Source organism: Heterodontus francisci, chromosome 1, assembly GCF_036365525.1.
Source record: "Heterodontus francisci isolate sHetFra1 chromosome 1, sHetFra1.hap1, whole genome shotgun sequence".
NCBI classification, from domain to species: domain Eukaryota; kingdom Metazoa; phylum Chordata; class Chondrichthyes; order Heterodontiformes; family Heterodontidae; genus Heterodontus; species Heterodontus francisci.
The window spans coordinates 34,145,505-34,172,435 of record NC_090371.1 but is presented as its reverse complement, the minus strand read 5'-3'; the positions used below and the strand labels follow the sequence as shown (position 1 = coordinate 34,172,435).

At 42.8% G+C, this 26,931-nt stretch overlaps 1 protein-coding gene across 2 annotated transcripts in view; it reads right to left on the bottom strand.

The window, feature by feature from the left end:
- Positions 1–8,319: 8,319 nt before the first annotated feature.
- The window catches only part of rnf24 (ring finger protein 24), a 143,573-nt gene continuing 124,961 nt past the window's right edge, over positions 8,320–26,931 (bottom strand). For both annotated transcript variants that reach the window (XM_068028825.1, XM_068028832.1), the window contains exons 5-6: positions 17,991–18,070; positions 8,320–15,739 (exon numbers count right to left, since the gene is read on the bottom strand). In XM_068028825.1, the coding sequence (XP_067884926.1) occupies positions 15,631–15,739; positions 17,991–18,070 (189 nt within the window). In that variant the 3' untranslated portion in view covers positions 8,320–15,630. The remainder of the gene's footprint in view (positions 15,740–17,990; positions 18,071–26,931) is intronic.

Here is a 26,931-nt window from a genome sequence, read left to right as displayed (position 1 = left end):
TTCGTTCAGTGTATCCGTGATAGTTTTCTTGAACAGTATGTAATGGAACCGACGAGGGAGCAAGCTATCCTAGATCTAGTCCTGTATAATGAGACAGGAATAATTAATGACCTCATGGTTAGGGATCCTCTTGGAAGGAGTGATCACAGTATGGTTGAATTTAGAATACAGATGGAGAGTGTGAAGATAAAATCCAATACCAGGGTCCTGTGCTTGAACAAGGGGGACTACAATAGAATGAGGGAGGACTTGGCTAAAGTGGACTTGAAACAAAGATTTTACGGTGGGACAGTTGATGAGCAGTGGAGGACTTTCAACGCAATTTTTCAAAGTGCTCAGCAAAAGTATATTCCAGTGAAAAGGAAGGACTGGAAGAAAAGGGGTAATTTGCCATGGGTGTCTAAGGAAATAAGGGAGGCTATCAATTTGAAAAAGAAGGCATACAAAGTGGCCAAAAGCAGCATGAAACTAGAAGATTGGGAAAACTTTAAAGGTCAACAGAAAGCTACAAAAAGAGCTATAAAGAAAAGTAAGATGGAACATGAGAAAAAACTAGCACAGAATATGAAGACAGATAGCAAAAGTTTCTATAAATATATAAAACGAAAAAGAGTGGCTAAAGTAAACGTTGGTCCTTTAGAGGATGAGAAGGTGAATTTAGTTATGGGATATGATGAAATGGCCGAGGCATTGAACAGGTATTTTGTATCGGTCTTCTCAGTGGAGGACATTAATAACATGCCAATAATTGACAAAGAGACGAACGTAGGTGAGGACCTGGGAACAATCATTATTACGGAAGAGGTAGTGTTGGGCAAGCTAATGGAGCTAAGGATTGATAAGTCTCCTGGCCCTGATGGAATGCATCCCAGGGTATTAAAAGAGATGGCGGGAGAAATAGCAGGTGCACTGATGGTAATTTTCCAAAATTCGCTGGACTCTGGGGTAGTCCCAGTTGAATGGAAAACAGCAGATGTGACGCCACTGTTTAAAAAGGGAGGTAGACAAAAGATGGGGAATTATAGACCGATTAGCTTAACCTCTGTAGTGGGGAAGATGCTTGAGTCTATTATCAAGGAAGAAATAGCAGGGCATCTCGATAGAAATTGTCCCGTTGGGCAGACACAGCATGGGTTCATGAAGGGCAGGTCATGCTTGACAAATCTTTTGGAATTCTATGATGACATTACGAGCAAGGTGGACAATGGGGATCCAGTGGATGTGGTGTACCTAGATTTCCAAAAGGCCTTCGACAAGGTGCCGCACAAGAGGCTGCTGCATAAAATAAGGATGCATGGCGTCAGGGGTAAAGTATTAGCATGGATAGAGGATTGGTTGACTAACAGGAAGCAGAGAGTGGGGATAAAGGAGTGCTATTCTGGTTGGCAATCAGTCACTAGTGGTGTGCCTCAGTGATCGGTGTTGGGACTGCAATTATTTACAATTTATATAGATGATTTGGAGTTGGGGACCACGTGTAGGGTGTCAAAGTTTGCAGATGACACTAAGATGAATGGCAGAGCAAAGTGTGCAGATGACTGTGAAACTTTGCAGAGGAACATAGATACATTGAGTGAGTGGGCAAAGGTCTGGCAGATGGAATACAATGTTAATAAATGTGAAGTCATTCATTTCGGTAGGAGTAACAGGAAAAAGGATTATTACTTGAATGGTAAAAAGTTGCAGCATGCTGCTATGCAGAGGGACCTAGGTGTCCTTGTGCATGAATCGCAGAAGGTTGGTCTGCAGGTACAGCAAGTAATTAGGAAGGCAAATGGAATTTTGTCCTTCATTGCTAAAGGGATTGAGTGTAAAAGCAGAGAGGTTATGTTGCAGCTGTATAAGGTACTGGTGAGGCCGCACCTGGAGTACTGTGTGCAGTTTTGGTCTCCTTACTTGAGAAAGGATATACTGGCACTGGAGAGGGTGCAGAGGAGGTTCACTAGGTTGATTCCGGAGTTGAGGGGGTTGGCTTATGAGGAGAGACTGAGTAGATTGGGATTATATTCATTGGAGTTCAGAAGAATGAGGGGGGATCTTATAGAAACATATAAAATCATGAATGGAATAGATAAGATACAAGTAGAGAGGATGTTTCCACTGGCAGGTGAAGCTAGAACAAGAGGGCATAGCCTCAAGATTAGAGGGAGCAGATTTAGGACTGAATTAAGAAGGAACTTCTTCACCCAGAGGGTTGTTAATCTATGGAATTCCTTGCCCAGTGAAGTAGTTGACACTTCTTCAGTAAACGTCTTTAAAGCTAAGGTAGATATCTTTTTGAACAATAAAGGAATTAAGGGATACGGTGGGAGCGCGGGTAAGTGGATCTGAGTCCACGAAAAGATCAGCCATGATCTTATTGAATGGCGGAGCAGGCTCGAGGGGCCGGACGGCCTACTCCTGCTCCTAGTTCTTATGATCTTATAATGGCCTCCTTCTGTGCTGTATAGTTCTATGATTCTAATATCACCCCTACACATTTTCCCACTACAGCATCTGCCTATAAATAAGTCTAGTGTCCTGGCCTCTGCCACCTTTCCTGTAAATCTGATCTAACCATTGATCTCACTCTGTATAAAGATACAGATGTATACATCTGAAAGTGTATATACACGGAATCATAAAATGATCCAGCACAAATGACCCCTTGAGCCTGTGCTGGTTCTAAGATAAAGCGATCCAATTAATCTCACACCCTTGCTATTTCCCCATGGTCTTGGATTTTTCCCCATCAAATATTTATCCAATTCTCTTTTGAAAGTTATTATTAAATCTGCTTCCATCACCTTTTCAGGCAATGCATTCCAGATCACAACAACTCGTGTTAAAAAAATGTTTCCTCATGCTGCCTCTGGTTCTTTTGCCAATCATCTTAAATCTGTGTCCTCTGGTTACTGACCCTTCAGCCACTGGAAATAGTTTCTCCTTATTTACTTTTTGCAAAACCATTCATAATTTTGAACCCCTCTATCAAAACTCCTAACTTTTTCTGCTCTAAGGAGAACTACCTCAGTGTTTCCATTCTCTCCACATAACTGAAATACCTCATCCTTGGTGCCATTCTAGTAAATCTCTTCTGCACCCTCTCTAAGGCCTTGACATCCTTCCTAAAATGTGGTGCACAGAATTAAACAAAATACTCTGGCTGAGGCCTAACCAATGTTTTATAAAGGTTTAGCTTAACTTCCTTGCTTTTGTACTCCATTCCAATTTTATTTCACAACCTTCTCAACTTGTCCTGCTACCTTCAAAGAATTATGTACATGCACCCCCAGTTTTTTTTATTTGTTCCTGGGGTGTGAGCATTGCAAGCAAGGCCAGCATTTATTGTCCATCCCTATTTGCCCGTGAGATGGTGGTGGTGAGCCAGAGGTGTCTCTGTTCCTGTAACTCCTTTAAAATTGTGCCATTTAGTTTATATTGCCTCTCCTCATTCTTCCAAGCAAAATGTATCACTTCATACTTCTTTGCATGAAATTTCATCTGCCATGCGTCTGCCCATTTTACCAATCTATGTCCTCCTGAGGTCTGTTACTATCCCCGTTATTGTTTGCTATATTTCTGAGTTTTGTATTTATATGAACACACATAAACATTTCTGTACAATTAATTTCCTAATGTAAGGAAGATTTTATCAAGATGTAAAATGTTCTTAAGTCAATCCAACCCATTCCAGTTATTGGATACTCCAGCTGTGAGCTGCTTTGTAAGTCTTTCCTGACACAGACTATGACTCTACTGTATATCCTGGGAAAAAAATGTAACTTGCATGAAGAAAATATGGTTCAGATTAGAGCAGCTGATTTAACAACCACAGGAAAAGGATAGAGTGATATATTCTCTTGATTATGGTTGTCATGTTATCCACATGATTTAAAGAATAATGTTACAGACAGGTGTTAAGGGTTGTGGGTGGTTCCCACTGTTCACCTCCCAACTGACCATAATCATGTTTTGTTCAAATGATGCTTTAGCCCCTGAGTGTCTTTAGGGTCAAATAAACAGACACACGACAAGTTTTCTCATAGGTCCAAAAAAATATATTTATTTTTAAACAAATCCCAAGATGATTGCAACACCACTCGTACGCATTCACCCACACATATATAAACAAGGGCTAGAAAGAGAGAACATGATAAAGAGGTAGTTTAATGTCCCAAGTGAGGTAAGTGCTCATGGTTTACAAAAAACTATTGATTCTTCTCAGGAGGATAAGTCTTTTCTTTAAAGTTGCAAGGCCTGATTATTCGCAGTCTTGAATTTGCGGAGGTAGTGTAGACCCCTAGTGGTTCTAATACAGCCCAAAGCTGGTGGTGTGTAGTTTGTTACCTCCACAGATAGTTAGTCTCAAAGTCACTGAGTGATGTCTCTGCTGAGATGGTTGTTCTTCCACGGGATCCTTCTCACAGGCTTTTTGTGATGTTGGCTTGATCTCTCTCTCTCTTCAGAGAGCTACCTTTTAAGGCATCACATCAGCTTCTGTTACGAGACAGATGGCCCTCTCCCTGTTGTGACCACAGAATGGGCCAGGATGCTAACCATGGCCATTGTTTGATGTTTGAGTGGGAATCATTCTGTTATGATGTTGCTGCATCACACCTTAATTATTTTTGCTTGGCTATGTGCCAGACTGTCTCCAATATCCGCTGTTCGTGTCAATCAATCATTAATATGCAATAGCTCCTTTCAATTTCAAAGGGGTTCTCCCGAGAGCCATTTCTGATGAGGTCAATAAGCCTCATCCTTGCAGACAAATTTGTGGATTTCCAATACAGGAGGGGTCACATGGCCGCTACTCCATTTTTACTGTGGATAAGAGCCTATGATCTTGTAATTTTGTTTAGCAGTTGACTTTTTAAAATTCATAATTCTTCCATTTCATTGTTTATTTCATAACAGCTTCTACCATGCATGACAATAGGTAACACACACCTGTGATACTCCCTGAAACACTTTAGCAATGTATCTGTACAAGGACACCAGTGTCCATAGCAGAAAATTTTGAGGTCCATGATTGATAATTTCAGGGATGAGAAATTTCCCATTGGCTTCTTCTTCCAGCCCAGTCCGACTTTAAAAAAATTGCAGCTGTCAGTTTCACAGCTGACAGGTGCTGACATCGGGAACAGCGGTTTCCAAACTTCGGACAAGTTCGTCCTTTTCCAGTGGGTTCCGATTTGTTTTTTTAAAAGGCCACCAGAAAAGCACCAAACTTGTCTGAAGTTCAGAAACTGCTGTTCCCGGTATCAGCACCTGTCAGCTATAAAACTGACAGCGTAATTTAGAAAAAAAACCTGACCAACCATCTGCTGAGTATTCCCGCTCCCTGCAACGGTCAGAGAGAGAGAGAGAGAGAGGGACATGGGGGAGAGAGAGGGTAGAGAGACGGAAAGGTGCAGAGAGGGAGGCAGAGACAGGAGAGAGAGGTAGGGAGAGGGGGGGAAAGAGAGAGAGGCAGGCAGAGAGGGGAGAGAGAGCATGGGAGGCAGAGAGAGAGAGGGAGGTGGGGGGGACATCATAGAGAGGTGGGCGACACAGAGGAGAGGACGACACGCGGGAGGAGGGGACGGCACACAGAGGGTGAACAACGACACAGAGAGGGGGACGATAGCGAGGGGGGACAAAACAGAGAGGGAGGAGAGACACACAGATAGATAGATAGAGAGAGAGAGAGAGAAACAGGCACAGAGAGACAGAGAGGAGGGAGAGAGAGCAATCAACATCACTCCTGACAGATGGACATCTATCTGGAATGCTCCGCATTACTACAAGTGTGTGAGCAAACATTAACTACTTGTGCAAGAAAAAAAAGATATCTCACTAAATCAGTGTCCAACATAGTGCCGAGAAAGTAAGTCAATAAATTATCCTTCTCATTTAAAGCTTCTTCTGAAAAATGCACATTTGTTGTTGTTTTGATTAATAGTAAGATACATTTTTAATGCCTTTATTTATAGTCGTTTGGTAGTACAGAACTTGAGTATTGCTGAAAACAGAGACATTTTGTCAAAGCTTTTCGCCTTGCACTCATCAGGACACTTCGTAAGAATACCAATGTAAGGGAAAGCAACAAATTTATACTGTATGAGAAGACAGTGCTAATTGGTTGGCAAGTGGACTCTGATTGGTAGAGGCGTTGCCATGGAGAATACACTAGTTTATGGTGACTGACAGTTAATTGACAAGCTTTGTTTGAAATTTAAGCCAGGCAGCTTGACTCTGATTGGTCAAAGCATCGCCCAGATGAATGAAGCAGCAAATGGCTGTCACTAATTTTATTTAGCTGAAACAGGCGCAATGTGTGTACATGTTTTTTCTGTCTGCAAAGAACAGGGCCCTGTGTATTAATATATGTAGCTTTCAGTAGACACAAATGTGCTACACTGCAAGCCCGACTGACAATCTTAAATTGGTTGTCAGCGTAGTTCTTATCACACTGAGGATTATTTAACAAATATTGTCCAATCGTGGAATCACATCTAATGTTGGACACTGTTTTGAGTTTTGTAACCATGGGCTGGTGGGTACAATCTGTACCTTTCCCGTTGCGCACAGCAGAAGGGACATGCTGTTTGATTACATCCGCCAGTCTTTGGGACGTATGGCCAATATACCTGTAACATGTCCCTTCTCCTGTTTGCTAGTGGATCAGAACTGGACTGAAGAAAAGAAAACAAAGGCTAGTTGGTACTTGGAACTTGCAATGACATCACTATAACGTGTCCTGTCTTGGATAAAACATTCGAAGAGGAAATGAAGGACCTTGCCTGATTGTACGGCTCTCTTATCGTTGGCTCAGTTGGTAGCACTCTTATCTCTGCATCAGAAGTTTGTGGGTTCAAGTCCTACTCCAAGATTTGAGCACAAAAATCAAAGCTGTCACTTGACAGCTGCACTTTTCGAGGTGCCATCTTTTGGATGTGTTAAACTGAGGCTCTGCCGCCCTCTCGGGTAGACACAAAAGATCCCATGGCATTATTCTGAAGAGGAGCAGGGAAGTTATCTCCAGTGTCCTGGCCAATATTTATCCCTCAATCAACATCACACAAAAATTATCAGATTGCTATTTGTGGGAGCTTGCTGTGTCCAAATTGGCTGCTGTGTTTCCTACATTATAACAGTGACTAGACTCCAAAAGTATTTCTTTTTTTATTTGTTCATGGGATGTGGGCGTCGCTGGCAAAGCCAGTATTTGTTGCCCATCCTAATTGCTCTTGAGAAGGTTGTAGTGAGCTGCCTCTTGGAACGCCGCAGTCCATCTGGCACAGGGGCTGTAAAGTGCTTTGGGATAGCCTGTGGTCGTGAAAGGCGCTATACAAATGCCCATCTTTCTCTTTACATTCAGGCCATTGGAAGGAGCTGTCAGACTGCAATAAGAAATCAGACATCTGCCGAAGAACTACAAGACACCCACAGTTTCTGAAACCTCTCATTTATTTACAATTCCAGTCAATCACATGCAGGTGTTCTCGAATACAATGCAATTAATTAGCAAAACAAAAGCCATTCAAATTTCAAAATAGCAATTAAATATACAAAAATATAGCTTACAAATAGCAATGTTTTAAAATATATTCTGCTTCAGAATTCTTTTATATAAACATGTCCATGAAACTGATAACCTACGTTCCATAAACATTAGAGAGTAGATTTATTACATGGTATCAATAGAAAGGCAGAAGGCCGACCCACAAGAGGATCACAGCATCTGCTTGAGGTTACGTTGCTATTCACAGGGTTTTTAGAAATTGACCTCTTCTATCCAAAGCTTGAAGAAATCATGTCTTCACTCAATGCATATTCACTCAAATTCTTAATACTGGATCATTTAAAGTGGTTTTCATTGCACCTTCAAATGGCTTCTGTCATTTCTGTTTAAATTTTTTCGTAAAATGTGATTATTAATGAAAGTGAGATTGCGGAAAAGGGAACAAACGATGAGGCAAGAGATAGAGAATAGAAAGCAAGAGCTTTAAAAAAATGCACACGAGAAGGGAGGAAAGTGAAAGAAGCGAGCGGCAGAAATGGGGAAAAGCCAAAGGGAAAGAAGAGAGCATAAAATACCCAACAAAATCAGTGTCACCCCTGTCATCCAAGCAGATCTGGAGTACAACGGGCTGACTTAAGGCTCCCTCGCCGACTTCCTCCAAAGGCATTTTTCTTTCTTTTCTCCTCCTAAGTATTAATGGCCACCAATCAAAATGGTGGCTTCACTCATTTTAGTGCCATTAAGTTTCTGAAACTCAACTTCAGTGACTGTAATTACTGGCACGCTGCTGGAAGATTGTGGATTCACCCGTCTCAAACCACTGCAGTTGATTGGGGTGGGGGTGGGGAGTACTTAGGTGTTTAAAGTATAATGAAAATAATCAGCCTGGTCATAAAGCAAGTAAGATAAGTCACTAGCAGTTGTGTCTTTCAAAACATACCCTATTGAAAGTCACATTGCTCATCTGTAGAGTTCATTAGCACCATGGTAATATTCACTGCCCCTGGTACTACAGTACAGAACAGATGTGCTTCCAAGTCTTGGGCAACAGATCTCAGTCACAGGGCTCCTTTTGAACCCAAACTTCCTTTCTTTAGGCTAGTGTATTGTAGTTGTTTTTTATATTGGTCTTCCACCGTCATCTCAGGACACAAGGGGCCTCAGGCAGCAACCCTAAAGGTAAACTTTCTGCATGCAGAAAGGCTGGAGGCTGGGAAGATCGCCTTTACCAGCCTTGCCAAATCCAGCAAGTTTACTTTGGTAGTGCTGTTGGCTGCACAAGTCTGTGCGTTGGACACCGACGGCACTACTGTGAGACTAGAGTGATGAAAGAGTGGCTCATGAAGTAGTCAGCGCAGGCTGGTGCACCTTCACTGTGCCGCTGAAAAACCAACTTACATCTGTGCTGCTCCATCCAAAGCTTACCCTCTGTTGATATGACTAACTCCTGTACTGAATGGGAGTTCAAGAAACCATTTTCTTTAATATGGCCTGGCCAAAATTTAACACAGGCCTTGAATAAGGTTTTCACTGTACTATGTCAGTTTTTTTACGCTAATCTTCTTACGCCCATTTCAGACATTTGGCAAATCTGAGACAAGTGCATTAACGTCCAGAGTAAACTATACACACCCAAGATTCCACTAAATAAACAAATTGATACAGGGACTAAATGCAGAGGCCAAACCCAGAAAGCTCCATTCAGCTGGCCTGTCTAAATTTGGGGTTCAGGTTCTGAATGTCAACTTGTTCCCTGGACTAGAGAGGATACTTCCCTGAGATTACTTGGTTTACCAGAGGAACACCTTTACTGCAAATACATCCCACCATGTAGTTGGAGAGGCATAATGCTGATCCCTGGTATCACAAAGCTAACTTTTGAGGAAAGACTGGAGAAACTTGGGCTTTTTGGCCTTAAAAAGGTGTCTGCGAGGTGATATAGGCTGGGAGTTTTCCTTGGAGCTGCTCCTGCTCCAACTTTGCATGTTGCAAGAAAATTCCAAGCCCTAGAGATATATAAGTTTGTCGACAGTATAGATAAGATACAACCAGAAATTTACCTAAAACCACATTGCAAAAATAGGATAAGGGTTTCAAACTAATAATAAGGGTTTACTAGTTTCAAACTAGTAAACTACAAAATGATGGCTCATTCTGATTTATTCACCAACACATGGAATAGACTTCCAGACAGAGCAGTTCAGGCAAATACCCTGGAATCATTTAAGAAACAGCTGAAGTCTGCAATAGGGAGAGGCTTTTAGGGTCATTCGGGATGATCTAAGGTGGGTTGAATGCCTTTCCTCATCTGTAATTATCTTGTGAATTGTGATATGGAGTAGGACTAAGGGTGCTGGATACGTCTATCCACCTGCCCTAATCTCTTGATTTACCTGAGGCACAAAATGTTAGTAGTGAGGACAATAGAGAAGAGCCCGTTTCGTGGTGCAGCTGTCTCCTGATTGCTGTGCGGGTAAACTCACTCACCAGGACTAATGATTGAAAACCTCCCCATAGCGGAAGGACAGAAGTGATTGAGCTTTTTGCTTCTGTGGCAAGTTTGGTGGAGGCATACTGTACGTAAAGGGAGCAACAACGGTGGATTTCTTTGTCACTTCAATGGGGCGGACTGTTTGAGAAAAAAAGGAAGGCTGAAAAAGCGGCAAAGATGAGGATTTTGAAAGCTTGAACTGCCTTGGGGAGGAGAGAGGAGCATTGTTTAAACCAGCTGGCATGTGCTGTGATGGACAGCTGGTGCTAGCAGATTGGAACTACAAACTGGGCACAAACACTTCTCGGTCTTGCTCACTATGTCTCAATTTCAACACAGAAAGGAGAAGATGATTAAGCAATAAAAACAAGAAATGCTGGAACCACGCGGAGTTAACATTTCGGGTCAGTGACCCTTCTTCGGACGATTCTCTTTCCACAGATGCTGCCAGACCTGCTGAGTGGTTCCAGCATTTCTTGTTTCTATTTCAGATTTCCAGCATCCGCAGTATTTTGCTTTTATTTTAGATGATTAAGCAATGTGTGTGTGTCCATTTCCTAATGACGCGTGCACTTGTAAATGACCCTAACGTCATGATCAGACAAACAATCAAAAATAACTGACCAGAAGAAGCAGAAAGGTGCAATGAAGAGTCCGTTTTGTTTCCCCTGATATGTAAGATTGGGCTCCCCTTCAGAGTCTAACACTGAGTTTCTTTGTAGAATAACAATATAAACAATTGAAACAAAAAAATTATTGTAGCACAAGCAACCTTGGTAACCTTCGAAAGAAGAATGTTGTAAGTATATTAAAAGGACAATGGTAAATATTTACACCATCTGTAATTAAGGAGCAAATTTCCCCGACTCACAAAGTAAACGAGTGTGGCGGCTTTGAGAAGATGTGTGACCGCTGCACAGAAGTTGTCGCAGTTGTTCAGTAATGACAGCTTGTGCCATGTGCTGAATGCTGATTAGGGTTGGAGGCACAGCAAAGCTCAGGGGTCAGAGATGGGGGTTTTGTTTCCAAAACATCCTCTGATTACTCAAAACAGTAATGAGATTCCAAGTAATGCAAGAACGGAGGATTCAGATCAGTTGGCAAGTTGGCCCCATTGCCAAGGAAACTCAAATGAAATACTGTTTAATTGGAACAAAAATCAATTTCTTACAAAAGAATATTTGACAATCATGACTTTTAATTTCCTTCACGATAGACCAATTTGGATTGCTGAAATTCAGCGGGAATGCTGATAGTAACCCATTTATTGTACAATCAGCATTACGATCGAAAAATCAAGGCTGATGAGTTTTATTCAAAGCTTTCTTTTCAATGAATTGTTGAGGGTCTGGGGCACTTTGTGGTAAACCATGACATTTGCACGCCCCAGCACTAATCAGACTACAAAATAGGATAAACTTACTGTGTTTCACTTAAGGTAACCAGAATTCTCCATTTACATAAGCATCTAGGATTCCTCCACAACTTCTTTTCAGTGAACACATTTGAGTTAAGACGCAGTGATATCTCAAGATTTACATCTGTTGAGGGGACACTCCATCGCATCAATATCCATTCATGGATGAAGATTACTATAGGTAAACTAGGCTCCAGGATCACTGGAAGAAATGCCATTATCTACACAATGTTAAGTGCGCACAATTAATTCTCACAGAAATATCCCCTGGTGAAAGCTAAGGAAGGCTTTGAAAAATATTCACCTGATCAGAGCTTCAAAGTGCTTTTTTTTTGTAATGAGGAATCATCATTATTTTGAGATGGAGTTGATGGCCGTCCAATGGCAATGATGGCTCATTAGGAGTTAAATCTTTGTATCAAGCAGTTGGCTATTAATTCACCTCTTATAAACTTACAAGGTTTCGCCCAATGATTCCAACATTTAAGCAAATCTCTTCATGTGTCTTTTCATGATAGGAGGAGCTAATTATCAAACAATAAAACTGAAGAGTTTTCCAATTTCTACCCAATTTCTACCAATATTCACAATGATTATTATTGCGCAGAAACTGGCAGTTTTCACTTGCTACAGCATTTTTTATGCAATAAATTGTGGTACTTTTGCTATAGTCGCCAAATTGCTTATAATTCGGGAACTGATGTGGGATGTCAGGCTGCACCAACTCATCTGGTTGACTTGTTGTCTTTGGAAGTATTTGCTCATAAACTGTTTAGAGATGCGAGAAAGGCTATTCCCCTTTAAGGGACACTTTCAGTTACAGGCTTTATTAATTTTTTCCACCACTCCTTCATTTCCGGAGGCACTGATACTTTCACTAAAACAGCATTGTTTCGAGGTACTTTAAAGTTCCTTTACCCCATTCTCCCTCTTCCACCATATGCCAATCCCTAACTATGACAACAGGCATCTCGGCCTTTGTCAACAATGTTCAGGAGATGGTTCATTAGGAAGTATGCAGACAATGGCTGAAGGTTGTCTCCCCTCCCTATGATCTCCTCCATTTTCTGCTTCTTCTAAAGCTCAGCTGCAATCAGGAATCCTATGGGAAGTCGTGGGGTCAAGAGTGCTTCCCAGCCTTGTAATGGCACGCCAAGGTGTGAAGTGCTCAGTGCTTTGCATTGTTATGGGGTTTCTTTTAAACATAAATCTCCAATTTTTATCTCTTTGCCTTCTTGCCTGAAGGCATTGAGTGAATCTTAGGCAGTGCAAGAATTACTGCAGAGGGTGGAAATCCCAACAATTGGTTACTGGAGAATCTCTAGATTCTGGAAACACTGAACAGGAGAGTGTGATTTTACCATGGCAATTCAATGCAGAGTAAGCTCCTGACTCAGGGCAGTTGATAAGTGATAACCAACAATTTCTTCAAAGGAAGAGAATGTGGGGCAACAATCCTGCTTTATAGGACTCTTCTCAATTGTTCTATTGAAGCCAGGGTTAATCTACCTCCTGGACATCATTCCTTCACCTTTGTTGGTTTACTCTCCATTGAATCTTGGAGAGTAATTTTTGGAGGGATACAAAACCAACGTTCCACCTGATCTTGTGGGTTTACTGCCCAGCCAGTTAGGTTAAAATTACACCTCCTCCACGTCAAGGAGGTACTGAAAGAGCAATCACTCTGGTAGCAGCGACAGCACAAGTACACTGAAAAAGAACAGCTTTAGTGACCAAAGTAATCCTCCTGACTCATCATGTCTGATAGCTTTTACTCGCTATCAGTAAACAGTGGTAGCTACGAAAGATGATGGACATGCAGCAAACAATCCATTTAGGTGGGGTGTCTTCTCTTAGTGCACCTTTGCTGATGGCTGTGAAGGCCAATCTTTGAGAGGCAGGTTCCGCCCCAAGTAATCAGGACTAGACAATTCTAACTCCTTGTAGATCTGATGCATTCATTGAGCCTTAGTTGTGCTTTCATTAAAATCACGGACTGAAATCTCCTGCCTGGTCAAGGATAGTCCAAAAAGATTCTGCAACTAAGATAACTGAATAAATACTTGATGGGGAGAAGACAGCAGCACTATGGGGAGAGTGCGAGAGGGAGGGGCAGTGGGACTAATTGGTTAGCTCTTTCAAGGAGAAGGCACAGGCAGGATGGGCTGAATGGCCTCCTCCTGTGTAATATGATTCTTTGTACCTCATGCAGACAGTTGAAAATGTTCAGTTCAGCAGTTAAAGTGACTCAAAGTTACAGAAAAAGCACCTTTTAACAAATAGTCCTATGACCTGATAAAGAGGTGAAATGCTGAACTAACAAGATGTCCTGTTATAAAGAATTGGGAACTGCGCATTACCAGATCTGGAGTAGGAGGTTAAACAAAAATAAGAGGAATAAAAAAGGCATCCATTTTCTCATTTGTAATAAGGAACCCTTTTCACTGACATGCTTAAAAATAGCATTTTAGATAAAGGCCCAGTGTGGCTTGAATGAGATAGAGTGAATCAACTGTATTAAAAGTATGTTCTAAAATGCTGCACCAGCAGTTTTCTAAATCCCACAGGAGAGCTCCAGCCTTCAGCCTTTCTCTATTGTCTGAATGTACATGCTTCCCATTTTGGGAGACCAGGGCAATAATGTAATCATGTAACCTTGAGGAAAACTGACAGCACAGAGGCAAAGGAGGACAATGCTGGTCACTAAATGAAAGATCTGGGGAGATAATCTGGGTGAAAAAGGTTCACAAAGGCTTTCATTAGCTGCTTTGGTGTACACCTTAGTCCTACCTCTCCTATTAAGACAGGAGAGACGTTTCAATGCAAATCCTGTGCTGTCTAACTGCCAAGTGATTTTAGTTGCAGACAGTAATGGTTTTTCCAGCACCTCTCCTTGTTCTCCCCCATCCCCACAGCCCACCTACATTCCTTTCCATTGTCAACTTGCATTTTTTGTTACCTCTCCTTTTTCCCCATATTCTTTTTGTGTTGTTTCTTTTTTAAAAAATCATAAATGATGTTTTACATTGTTATTTCTATGTTTGCTCATGACCTCATTGTCGACCACACTGACATCATTGGGCCATCTGCTGCAAGCGTTGCGAGGCGTTACGATAGAAAATGCCATAAACTGCTGTCTGTGTATACTCACGGTCACTAATTAACACCAAGGTGGTCTGTCTACCTGCGCGAGGAGCCTTTGATTAAATGAGCCGCAGACAAGTTTCAGCTCCTGACCAGCTCCACAAGGAATTCACGAAGGCTCAAAGTGTTCGAAAGGCCTGTGACAATTAGGTCAATGTATAAAAATGTTTTTGATAATTCTTTTTCTTCAGAAGAAAAATAAATCTATCCATTAACTAAGGGGATTGTCCCAAAAAGTTCTCACTCCGACAGCCAAATGCGTAGTGTTCAGTATACAGCTAGACCTTCCTTTCCAAACCCTCCTCCACAAAGAAACTGTTTCATCAAATATTTAGGAGATGTAGTTTTCTCATAGTTTTAATCCCAGGATGTGCTGATTGAGGAACAAAGAGGAGCAGATCATTCTGAGGATCATTTTTAATGTTAAAACCTCAGACCTGAATCTGAAGTGGGAGTGAGAGCTTCGGACATATGAAATCCCTTGCCATGTTTTTGGTAATTTCACAGCTCTATTTTAAGCATGAATCATTCAGAAGTCCCCTCTCTCCAGGTTGGCTACTTTGCATAGTGTTGTTAGCAAGGTCAAAGCTTGCGCCTTGACAGGCCCAAGTCTGTTCCCTTTGTCTTCTTATCCCTTAAAATGCTGGCAGAGCCCCTTTGCCACCGAGTGCCCAACTTGGCAGAACTTAAAAAACCCATACAATACATACCTCCCGTTTTATTTTTTGGACTTGCAGCAGTTCAAAGGGGTAGGAGAAAGAGTCATTGTAAAGTGCTCCTTTGTGTATAACTCAAGTCATCTTGACCGCTGCATTACAATGGTAGATCCAGCAGCAACTCCTGATAGATCCAGCGACAAAAGTGCTTTGGCTTTCGAGGCTCTCCTGTCTGCAGTGACTCACAGTGCGCCATAGGATGACCATCCATCAGATTCTTGCATTAACAATGCACTCAGGTGTGGGTCAGCAGGTTCACCATCTTGTGGATTGGCTCCATTACACACATGGAAAAAGAAACAAAAAAAAACCCCAAAATAATTATGATACAAAAAAGAAAATCCTCTTTTTTTTTGTGTTGCTTAACGGGCAGCTACACGCTGTCTGTCCCGCTCATGGCTCCCTCCTCTTGGTTATTTTGGAGGACAGGCATATTGCAGAGTGGACAAACCTTCCTCACTTCCAGCCACTTGATCAGACACCTATGAGGAAGAGGAACAGAGAAAGAACAGATTTATTGCTCAATGCATTCGTCTTTTTTATGATGCAACTTATATTCATCAAAGGCAAGGAATGTGTCAAGTACAACACTTTCCCATTTTATACCACATTTCACGCAGTCAGATGTGCCCTCCTACTCTGTCCCAACAATCTCATATGACAGCAATGTGACACTCTCCCACACCTAGGGTTGGCATCTCTGATTGGAGGTATTCCTGGAGGTTTCATCACATGACCTCTAGCCACTCTTCTCCCAAAGACCTGCCATTGGTCGTCCAAAATGTCCACCCTCATGGCACTCCACCTTGCCCAGGGCAACTGAAAAGTCAACAGGCTCTTCGTTATCTGATTGGATGCTTCTTAACTGTTACTTAAACAGCCTTTGCCCCATTCTCCAATATGTTTTCATAACCAAACAAAATTATTCAAAGAAAATGAAAAAAAACCACAATTTTTTAATGCTCCTATGATTTTTTTCATGTATGGCTCATGGCAGTAAATCTTTAATTCCTGAAGACTACAGGGCAATCCTGGCGATTCTCCAGCCGCCAAAGAAGCTCTCTGAATAAGGATGCCAACTTAATGTTAAATTAAGGGTAATTTTATAAAAACAAAAAACATAAGAGCAGGAGTCGGCCGTTTGGCCCTTCAAGCCTGCTCTGACACTCAACAAGATCTTCTACCTCAGCTACACCTTCCCACTTTATCCTCATAGCCCCTAATTCCCTGAGTACCCAAAATCTATCACGCTCTATCTTAGTTAGTTAGAGATACAGCACTGAAACAGGCCCTTCGGCCCACCGAGTCTGTGCCGACCATCAACCACTCATTTATACTAATCCTACACTAATCCCATATTCCTACCACATCCCCACCTGTCCCTATATTTCCCTACCACCTACCTATACTAGGGGCAATTTATAATGGCCAATTTACCTATCAACCTGCAAGTCTTTTGGCATGTGGGAGGAAACCGGAGCATCCGGAGGAAACCCACGCAGACACAGGGAGAACTTGCAAACTCCACACAGGCAGTACCCAGAATTGAACCCGGGTCACTGGAGCTGTGAGGCTGCGGTGCTAACCACTGCACCGCCCATCTTGAATACTCATTGACTGAAACCAAAGATTTACAACCTTTGAGTAACGAAACTTCTTCTCATTTCAGTCTTAAACATTCATTCCCTCCTCCACCAGTGCGCAGTGGCAGCAGTGTGTACCATCTACAGGATACACTGCAGCAACTTGCCAGACCTCCTTCGACAGTACCTTCCAAACCCGTGACCTCTACCACCTACAAGGAAAAGGGCAGCAGACACATGGGAACATCACCACCTGCAAGTTCCCCTCCAAGTCACACACCATCCTGACTTGGAACTATATTGCCGTTCCTTCACTGTTGCTGGGTCAAAAACCCAGAACTCACTCCCTAACAGAACTGTGGGTGTATGTACACCAGACGGACTGCAGTGATTCAAGAAGGCAGCTCACCACCACCTTCCCAAGGGCAATTAGGGATAGGCAACATATACTGGCCGAGCTAACGACGCTCATATCCTATGAACGAATAAAAAATAAAATTGCTGACCATTAATTCTGAGACTGTGACACTAGCCAGAGATGAGTATGGGTTTCTTCACTACATGGGGATGAAAGGCTTATCTTATGAAAAAAGGTTGAACAGGTTGGGCCTACACACATTGGAGTTTAGAAGAATGAGAGGTGATCTTATTGAAACATACAAGATCCTGAGGGGACTTGATAGAGTGGATACCAGGAGGATGTTTCCTCTTCTGAGGGGAGACTAGAACTAGGGGACACAGTTTAAGAATAAGAGCTCTCCCATTTAAGACAGAGATGAGGAGAATTTTTTTTCTCAAAGGGTCATTAATCTGTGGAATTCTCTATGAGGTTGGGTCATTGAATGTATTCAAGGCTGAGTTAGATAGATTTTTGATAGACAAGGGAGTCAAAGGTTATGGGGGTCAGACAGGAAAGTGAAGTTGAGACCACAACCAGATCAGCCATGATCTTATCGAATGGCAGAGCAGGCTCGAAGGGCTGAATGGCCTACTCCTGCTCCTAAGTCCTATCCATTTTTAATCTCCATAGAAATATATGCAAAAGTTTCAGCTGCCAAAACGTTAGTTTTTTGGAATCACTAAATTCTACAGCAAAATGCACCAAAGTAGACACCACCTCTCTTCACAGCACAATTTCCATTGTACTCACTTTCTGTGAAACGCATGTTTACATGGACAGATCCCCAGCTCATCCTTTGGCTTGAACTCCTCCAAGCAGACTGCACAAATCTGTCAGACGAAACACAGACACAGTCAGCAGTCAGTTAAAAAACAGACACTCTGGAAATTAAAACAAAGACGATTGAGTGAAGCAGATACTACAAAGACAGTTGACAGTATTTGTGAAGTAACAGTGCAATTATTATAGCCCCTGATCAAGGGCTCAACAGGTGAACACAGGTCCCGCAGTAACTAATTTGAGATTAACGGGCTGATGATTGATAAGCTACAGCTCAAAAGTTAATCATGATCCACTCTTGGCGCAAAACTTTAACCTAAAATATTTGAATGTACAACAAACAGACTGGAAAGACTGGAAAGTAGCAAATGTTACCCCACTACTTAAGAAAGGAGGGGAGAGACAAAACGGGGAACAACAGACCTTTAAGTCTGACGTCAGTAGTAGGAAAAATGCTACAATCTATTATAAAGGATGTGACATTTAGAAAATAATATGATTGGGCAGAGTTAACACAGATTTATGAAAGGGAAATCATGTTTGACAAACCTGTTGGGAGTTTTTTGAGTATGTTCCTTGTAGCACAGCTAAAGGAAAACCAGTGGATGTGGTGTATTTGGACTTTCAGAAGGCTTTTGATAAGGTCCCACATAGCAGGTTAGTAAACAAAATTAGAGCACATGGGATAGGGGGAATATACCGGTATGGATTGAGAATTGGTTATAAAGACAGAAAACAGAGAGTAGGAATAAACGGGCCATTCCTAGGATGCCAGGCTGCCACTAGTGGGGTACCACAAGGATCAGTGTTGGGGCCACAGCTGTTCACAATCTATATCAATGAGGTTGGCAAGTGTTGATGTCCAAAGGGACCTGGGTGTCCTTGTTCACGAGTCACTAAAATGTAGCATGCAGGTGCAGTAAGCAATTAGGAAGGCAAATGGTATATTGGCTTTCATTGCAAGGGGATCTAAGTGCAAGAGTAAAGATGTCTTGCTGCAATGGTGAGACGACACCTGCAGGATTGTGTATAGTTTTGGTCTCCTTTACTGAGGAAGGATATACCTGTCATAGAGGGAATGCAATGGAGGTTCACCAGCCTAAGGGATGGAGGGATTGTCGTATGAGGAGAGACTGAGGAAACTGGGTCTGTATTCTCCAGAGTTTCAAAGAATGAGAGGTGATCTCATTGAAACTTACAAAATTCTTACAGGGTGTGACAGGGTGGATATAGATAGGATGTTTCCCCTGGCTGGTGAGTCTAGAACCAAGGGACATAGTCTCAGTATAAAGGGTAGGCCATTTAAGACTGAGATGAGGAGGAATTTCTTCCCTCAGAGGGTGGTGAATCTTTGGAATTCTCTACCCCACAGGGCTGTGGAAGCTCAATCATTGAGCATGTTCAGGACAGAAATTGATAGATATCTGTAGACAAATGACATCAAGGGATATGGGGAAACGACGGGAAAGTGGCATTGAGGTAGATGATCAGCCATAATCTTACTAAACAGTGGAGCAGCGGAGGCGGTGGCATAGTGGTAATGTTCCTGGACTAGTAATCCAGACCCCTGCCTAATGCTTTGGGGGCATGGGTTTGAATCCCACCATGGCAAATGATGAAATTTGAATTCAATTAATAAATCTGGAATTAAAAGCTTGTCTACTAGTGACCACGAAACCATTGTCGATTGTTATAAAAACCCATCTGGTTTACTAATGTCCTTTAGGGAAGGAAATCTGGTCCTTACCTGGTCTGGCCTACATGTGTGACTCCAGACCCACAGCAATGTGGTTGATTCTTAAATGGCCGAGCAAGCCTCTCAATTCAAGGGCAATTAGGGATGGACAATAAATGTTATGCCCACAAACAAATTAAAAAAAGGTCTACTCCTGTTCCTAGTGTTATGATGGCTATCTTACTAGGCCATAGGTAGATTGAGCTTTTGCTCAAACTAGTCGTTAAAAAGTAGTGCACCGTTCATCTTCTGGTATTACCCATAAACAGACTTGGAGCAGTTGTTGGTGGGATGTGCCGCTCCATCCTGGGCAGATATAGGCAAAATATCCCTCTTCTCTTTCCCTCTTCTATCCCCTAGTGAGGTACTGACAATTCTTTCCCCTGGCAATCAAATCCAACTTCCCCTCATTCATCTCTGAATTCATGGACTTCCAAACCCACTCCATAGTTTTTCAACCTAGGTTGCACTGAGACATTCTCGACAATCTTCAGAATGGCACAGGAGGCAACCAGATGTACCTGAAGCCTAATTTTGACTACACCCTTCTCGCCAAGATGTAGAATTATACAGGTGATAAGATTTTCATTCACTGCCAATTCAACACATCATGGCAGATAGTTCTTGGTTGAAAAGTAGAATTTTGAAGTAGAATGCTGCATGCTAATGAAAATCCCATAGGTTTCTGGTAACAGTGGACAGATTTCCATTACAAGTAAAAAGTGAAACCCATAGACGACCACGTCGTGGAGATTGACACTGGTACCAAAATGCTGTGCCAAAGGATAGCAGAGGCAGAATTATATATAAAGAGCTGGGGTAGACTTGGAGCTGGAGTCATAACAAAATTTCCAGAGTGGGAGGAGGAAGACAATCCCACTTCTAACACCTTCAGTGATTACCATTTGCAGAGTAGTAAGATGCAGGTTCCTGGCTACAAACATCCACTCATCAAGCTATATTGGGGAAAGCGTCAGTTGAGCTCAGCCATTTGCCTAAATGAAAGGAGTGAGAAATAATAATCAGGGATTGGGCTCCTTATTACAATTTTCCCAGTGCGCTGGAAAATCTGGATTGAAAGGAGCACACAGTGCATTTGGCTCTTGACATAAGAGTTGGCAACAAAAGCTTTTGATCCCTTGGTTACCTAACTCCCCTTGAAACGCCACTCGCTTCGAGGAGGTCACATGTCGGAATGGATGGGTTGCGATGCAGTAGGTGCTTGGCAGCTATCAGCCCTGTAACCACACAATGAGCCCCTGTTCTTTACTCAGATCACATTGGAAGATAAAAAGTTGTTTAAATCTCCACTGTTTAAATCTCTTGTAAATGCTACATTCCAAAGAGGGATTCTGCACAGCCAATCCATTGTTGGAGTATATTTTTGGAGCTAAAAAGGGGGCTCCCAGTCTGACTGAAAAACTGAAATTTATTGTTACTTATACAGGACATTATTAGCAGAGTGTGCGCAGGGTTTGAGATGGGAACGTTTAATCTACACAGTTGGCACATGTTTACTGAACAGGGCTATGTGTCTTCAACTTACCCAACTTCAAATATTAAACAGGCTGTAACATTAACACATTCTTCCCCATCCCTCCAAGTTAGTGACAACGGGAATTCTGTCTCCCCTCAATGTTGGGTATTCAGCAACGATGAAGGCATCTGACGAATTATTAATATAGTGGGAATAAAATACACCCAGGTAGGCAAGCCCTGGTGACCAGAGACAGCAGTGGCATGACCATGGATCTGGTCCAGGCCATCTGTCTGATCTCTTAGCTCGGGGCTGGTATAAAGACTGGCAGAGACTGATTCATCTCACTGACATTTATGGGCTCTTGCTGTACACAAAATGACTGCCACATTGGCCGACATTGCAACAATCACTGGGTGTCATAGTAGTACATTGCTTTATTTTTTCATGGGATGTCGGTGTAGCTGGCAAGGTCATTTCTGAGGGCAGTTAAGAGTCAACCACACTGCTGTGGGTCTAGAGTCACATGTAAGACAAACGGGTAAGACAGCATATTTACTTCCCTAAAGGATATTAGCCAACCAGGTGGGCTTTTACGACAATCGATGATAGTTTCTTGGCACCATTATTGAGACTAGGGGCTGGATTGTACTCGCCCCCCAACGTTGGAGGTCATGGCGAGGGGGCCCGGAAAATACCTCCGAGAGAGGCCTCGACGCTGGGAAGGCCCCGCCCCATATTACCGATGGCGGCGAGACCTCGTGGCAGCCCCCCGCCGCTTGCCGACAGAAACTTAATTTAAACATTAAATCAAATGGTAATGAATGAATAAATACTTACCTCATCACTCCGATATACTGGCCGGTTGCTGGAACTCCTGCGTTCGGAGATCCGAGTCAGAACACTGGTGGGGAGCAGGGAGGAGTGAAGTTTTCAAGCTGGGGTGGGGGGTGGGAGTAGGGAAAACTCTTGCTATTAGTTGAGGGGATGATGGGAAGGGGTTGAGGGTCAAAGTTAATAAAGCTCAGAGGGGACGTTCAGGATCGGAAGAAAAGTATTTTTGGAGGGAGGGAGCAATTAATAAAGTGATTAATCACGGCGGGGGGGTGGTGGGAGAGGGGATTGAAACTGTGAATAAATTTTTACGTTTAATTTTCTCTCCCATTTCACTTTAAATATTGAAATGATGGTTAAGGGCCGAAAGCCCTTTAAAAATGATGGCGGCGCCTGTACGGTAGCACCGGACACTGTTGCCGGAGCGCCCACCTCCTCTACGTCATCGGGGGCGGTCGTTCCGCCCCCTCCATGTAAATGAGCCACCGCGCTACATATCGCAATGGCTCCGCAGGGCGAATCCCGCGCATGAGCCCCGCCGCTTTTAGCTTTAAAAATTCTGGCCTACCTTTCAATTCCAGATTTTCATTGATTAATTGAATTAATTAATTAATTAAATTTAAATTCCACCAGCTGCCGTGTTGCCCCTATGTGAAGTAGGAACAGAGGAGCCGCAGTAGGCCATTCATCCCATCAAGTCTGCTCCGCCAATTAGACCATGGCTGATCATCTATGTCAATGCCACTTCCCGCAGTATCCCTAGACCCTTTGATGTCATTAGTCTTCCACAGCCCTCTGGGGCAGAGAATTCCAAAGATTCACCCTCTGAGTGAAGAAATTCCTCCTCATCTCAGTCTTAAATGGCCTGCCCCTTATTCTGAAACTGTGTCCCCTGCTTCTAGACTCACCTGCCAGGGGAAACATCCTATCTCCATCCACCCTGTCACGTCCTGTAAGAATTTTGTAAGTTTCAATGAGATCACCTCTCATTCTTTGAAACTCTGGAGAATACAGACCCAGCTTCCTCAATCTCTCCTAATAGGACAATCCCGCCATCCCAGGGATAAGTCTGGTGAACCTCCATTGTACTCCCTCTATGGCAAATATATCTGTCCTTAGATAAGGAGACCAAAACTGTACACAATAATCTAGGTGTGGTCTCATAGAGGCTCTATACAATTGCATACAAACATTAGAATTAGGAGCAGGAGTAGGCCACTCGGCCCCTCGAGCCTGCTCCACCATTCAATAAGATCATGGCTGTTCTGATTGTAACCTCAACTCCACATCCCACCTACCCCCGCTAACCAATCACCCCCTTGATTATCAAGAAACTATCTACCACTGCCTTAAAAATATTTAAAGACTCCGCTTCCACAGCCTTTTGAGGAGGAGAATTCCAAAGACTCATGACCCCCTGCAAAAAAAAAATTCTCCTCATCTCTGTCTTAAATGGGTGACCCTTTATTTTTAAATAGTGACCTCTAGTTCTAGATTCTTCCACAAGGGGAAACATCCACAGGGTGGACCCTGTCAAGACCCCCCAGTATCTTATATGTTTCAATCAGGTCGCTCTTACTCTTCTAAACTCCAGTGGATACAAGCCCAGCCTGTCCAATCTTTCCTCATAAGACAACCCGCCCATTCCAGGTATTAGTCTAGTAAACCTTCTCTGAACTGTTTCCAACACATTTACATCCTTCCTTAAAGGAGACCAATACTGTACAGATGTGGTCTCACCAATGCCCTGTATAACTGAAGCATAACCTTCCTACTTTTGTATTCAATTCCCCTCGCAATAAACAATTACATTCTATTAGCTTTCCTAATTACTTGCTGAACTTGCAAACTAACCTTTTGCGATTCATGTACTAGGACACCCAGATCCCTCTGCATCTCAGAGCTCTGCAATCTCTCACCATTTAGATGATATGCTTCTTTTTTATTCTTCCTGCCAAAGTGGACACTTTCACACATTATATTCCATTTACCAGGTCTTTGTCCACTCACTTAACCTATCTATATCCCCCTTGTAGCCCCCTTATGTCCTCTTCACAACTTACTTTCCTACCTATCTTTGTGTCATCAGCAAATTTAGCAACCAAACCAAGTCCTTTCATCCAAGTCATTTATATAAATTGTAAAAAGTTGAGGCCCCAGCACTGAACTCTGTGGCACACCACTCATTACATCTTGCCAACCAGAAAATGACCCGTTTACGCCTGCTCTCCATTTCCTATTAGTTAGCCAAACTTCCTTCCAAGTGAATATGTTACCCCTGACACCATGAGCTTTTATTTTCCGAAATAACCTTTGATGTAGCACCTTATCAAATGCCTTCTGGAAATCCAAGTACATCCACCAGTTCCCCTTTATCCACAGCATATGTTACTTCTTCAAAGAACTCCAATAAATTGGATAAACATAATTTCCATTTCACAAAACGGTGCAGCAAGACTTCTTCGCTGCTGTACTCAAAGCCTCTTGCAATGAAGGCCAGCACACCATTTGCCTTCCGAATTGCTTGCTGCACCTGCTTGCTAGCTTTTAATGACTCCTGAACAGGGACACCCAGGTCCCTTTGGATATCAACACTTCCCAACCTCTCACCATTCAAGAAATACTCTGTCTTTCTGTTTTTTCTACCAAATTGGATAACTTCATACTTATTCACATTATATTCCATCTGTTATGTTTTTGCCCATTCACTTAGCCTGTCCAAGTCCCCTTGAAGCCTCCTTGCAAACTCCTCACAACTTACATTCCCACCTAGTTTGTGTCATCAGCAAATTTGGAAATATTACATTTTGTCTCCACAACCAAATCACTGATATAGATTGTGAACAGCTGTGGCCCCAACACTGATCCTTGCAGTACCCCACTAGTAACAGCCTGCCTCTGTAACAACAGCCTGTGTTTTGAAATATTTTTGAAAAGTGTAATCAGGCACTATACAAGTCTTTCAGAACATTGTAGGTGATGTCAAACTACTACAGAAAAGCAAAGGCAGTAGCTTCCAGTCTACCTTCCATGACAGCATTCAACGAACAGCCTCTTGAAAAATCCCTGCATTTTTGCTTCTAATACACTCCCCTGGGAAACTATTCCTAACATTAATTGCTCTTTACATAAAGAAGTGCTTACTCCTAATTTTGTCTTTTATTGGTTTGCACCCACTTTAGGATCTCATGTACCTGAAAAAGGTGCCCTCGCATTTGCTCATTTCTGCAGCAAAAAGCCTGAATTTCTTCAACTTCCTCATATCTCTGACACCGGAGGCTAAATTTTCATTCTGGGATCCCGATCCCTCTGGGATGAAACGTGGATTGGGAACCGACAAACGCTGGCGGTGAAACCCAGAGAGTGATTTTGAAGGAGGTGGCCAATTAAGTGACTGCCTGCTTGCTGCAGCGCCATTCCATTAAGGATGGTGGACCAGCTCCCGAATCTGGAGGGCCAATAGGAGGCCCTCCAAAACTCAAAAATCGGAAGCCCACCATCAGAGGTGGGAGCTGCTGAAGTATTTAGGGAGGTGTCAGGGCGCCTCCCCTCCTGGTTGCCGGCCACAAATTAGGTAAGTAAGAAGGCCAGAAGGGTTAGGGTCTTCCGAGATCAGGGGAAAAGCCCCCCTCACATTAACAGGCACTGCCATAGTTGCAGCTAATTCTTGGAGCGAAGGCTTCGTAATAGATTAGAGCCCCCAGCTCTGATGTCTGCATGCCATGCTGCACGGAGGCTGCCAAGGTTTCATGGACAGCTTCCTGACGCAACGGGCACCCCATGCGCCAGATCGAAAATTAAGCCTTAAGCTGTCAATCAGACTCCTCCATAATCCTGTGGAGGTGGGAATGTGTCATGGAGATGGCCCGAAGGGATTCCCCTCCTGTTTTCGAGCCCCTCCCGCCTCCACGCACCATTAAAAATTCAGCCCCAGGCCTCAACCTTGTGACCCTTCACTATAATCTTCTTCTTAAGCTTTGATGACCAGAACTGAACCGAGAGAGCTTGAACCAGAGACCTTCTGACTCTGAGATGAGAGTGCTACCATTGAGGCAAGGTTTTCCACTCTGTGCTGTAAGTGAATAAGTTGGCATGAGTATTGAGAGGGTTTCCCTGCTTCAGGCTCAGGCAAACTGTCTGGTTAACAAATAATCCCATACTCCTGTACCATCAGTCCTTTTAGTCAAGACACTATAACTATCATAGCTTTCTGAAGACCGTTATGAAACATATTTACCACAGGTAATTCCTTAGCCCCCTCGCTCTGCCCTTCCTTTTACAATCTTCCAACTTCTCAAAGTGAAGCTTGGTATCTACCCAGCCTCAATGTCTTTATTCATATTGTTTCTTTCCTATTTCTTCAGCCCCAGTGCTAACTGCTCTGCATATGAATCTTCCCTTAAGCTTCTCAGTAAATGTCATGTCAGAACTTTGGATCACATTACACGTAAACAACATGATCATGGCAATCAAACAAATATTTGTGCTGAAGTGACCAGAGGGCTGGTAAGCATCTCTTGCAGGGAGGGAGAAGGGGCCTCAGAAGATATTTATACCACCATATGAATCTCGTCCGAGGACACAGTGCTGTAAACAGGTACAACACAATCCCAATAATTGCTCCTGAAGCATCCGAGTATGCCAAATCTGTAGCACAATCCAACCAATAGGTTATTTCAGATATAAAAATCAGATGAGGTGAACCGGGTATTGACTATATAGTGCTTCGGGATGGACTGAGGTTGTACATTTTGGCAGTGTGTTTAAAAGCTGTGGAATTTCCCGGAACTGTCTGTTGGTAACATTTCTTCATCTCTTGTCTGGTGAAGGCACCAGTTCCTGCTGGAGTACAGCTCTACCAGCAT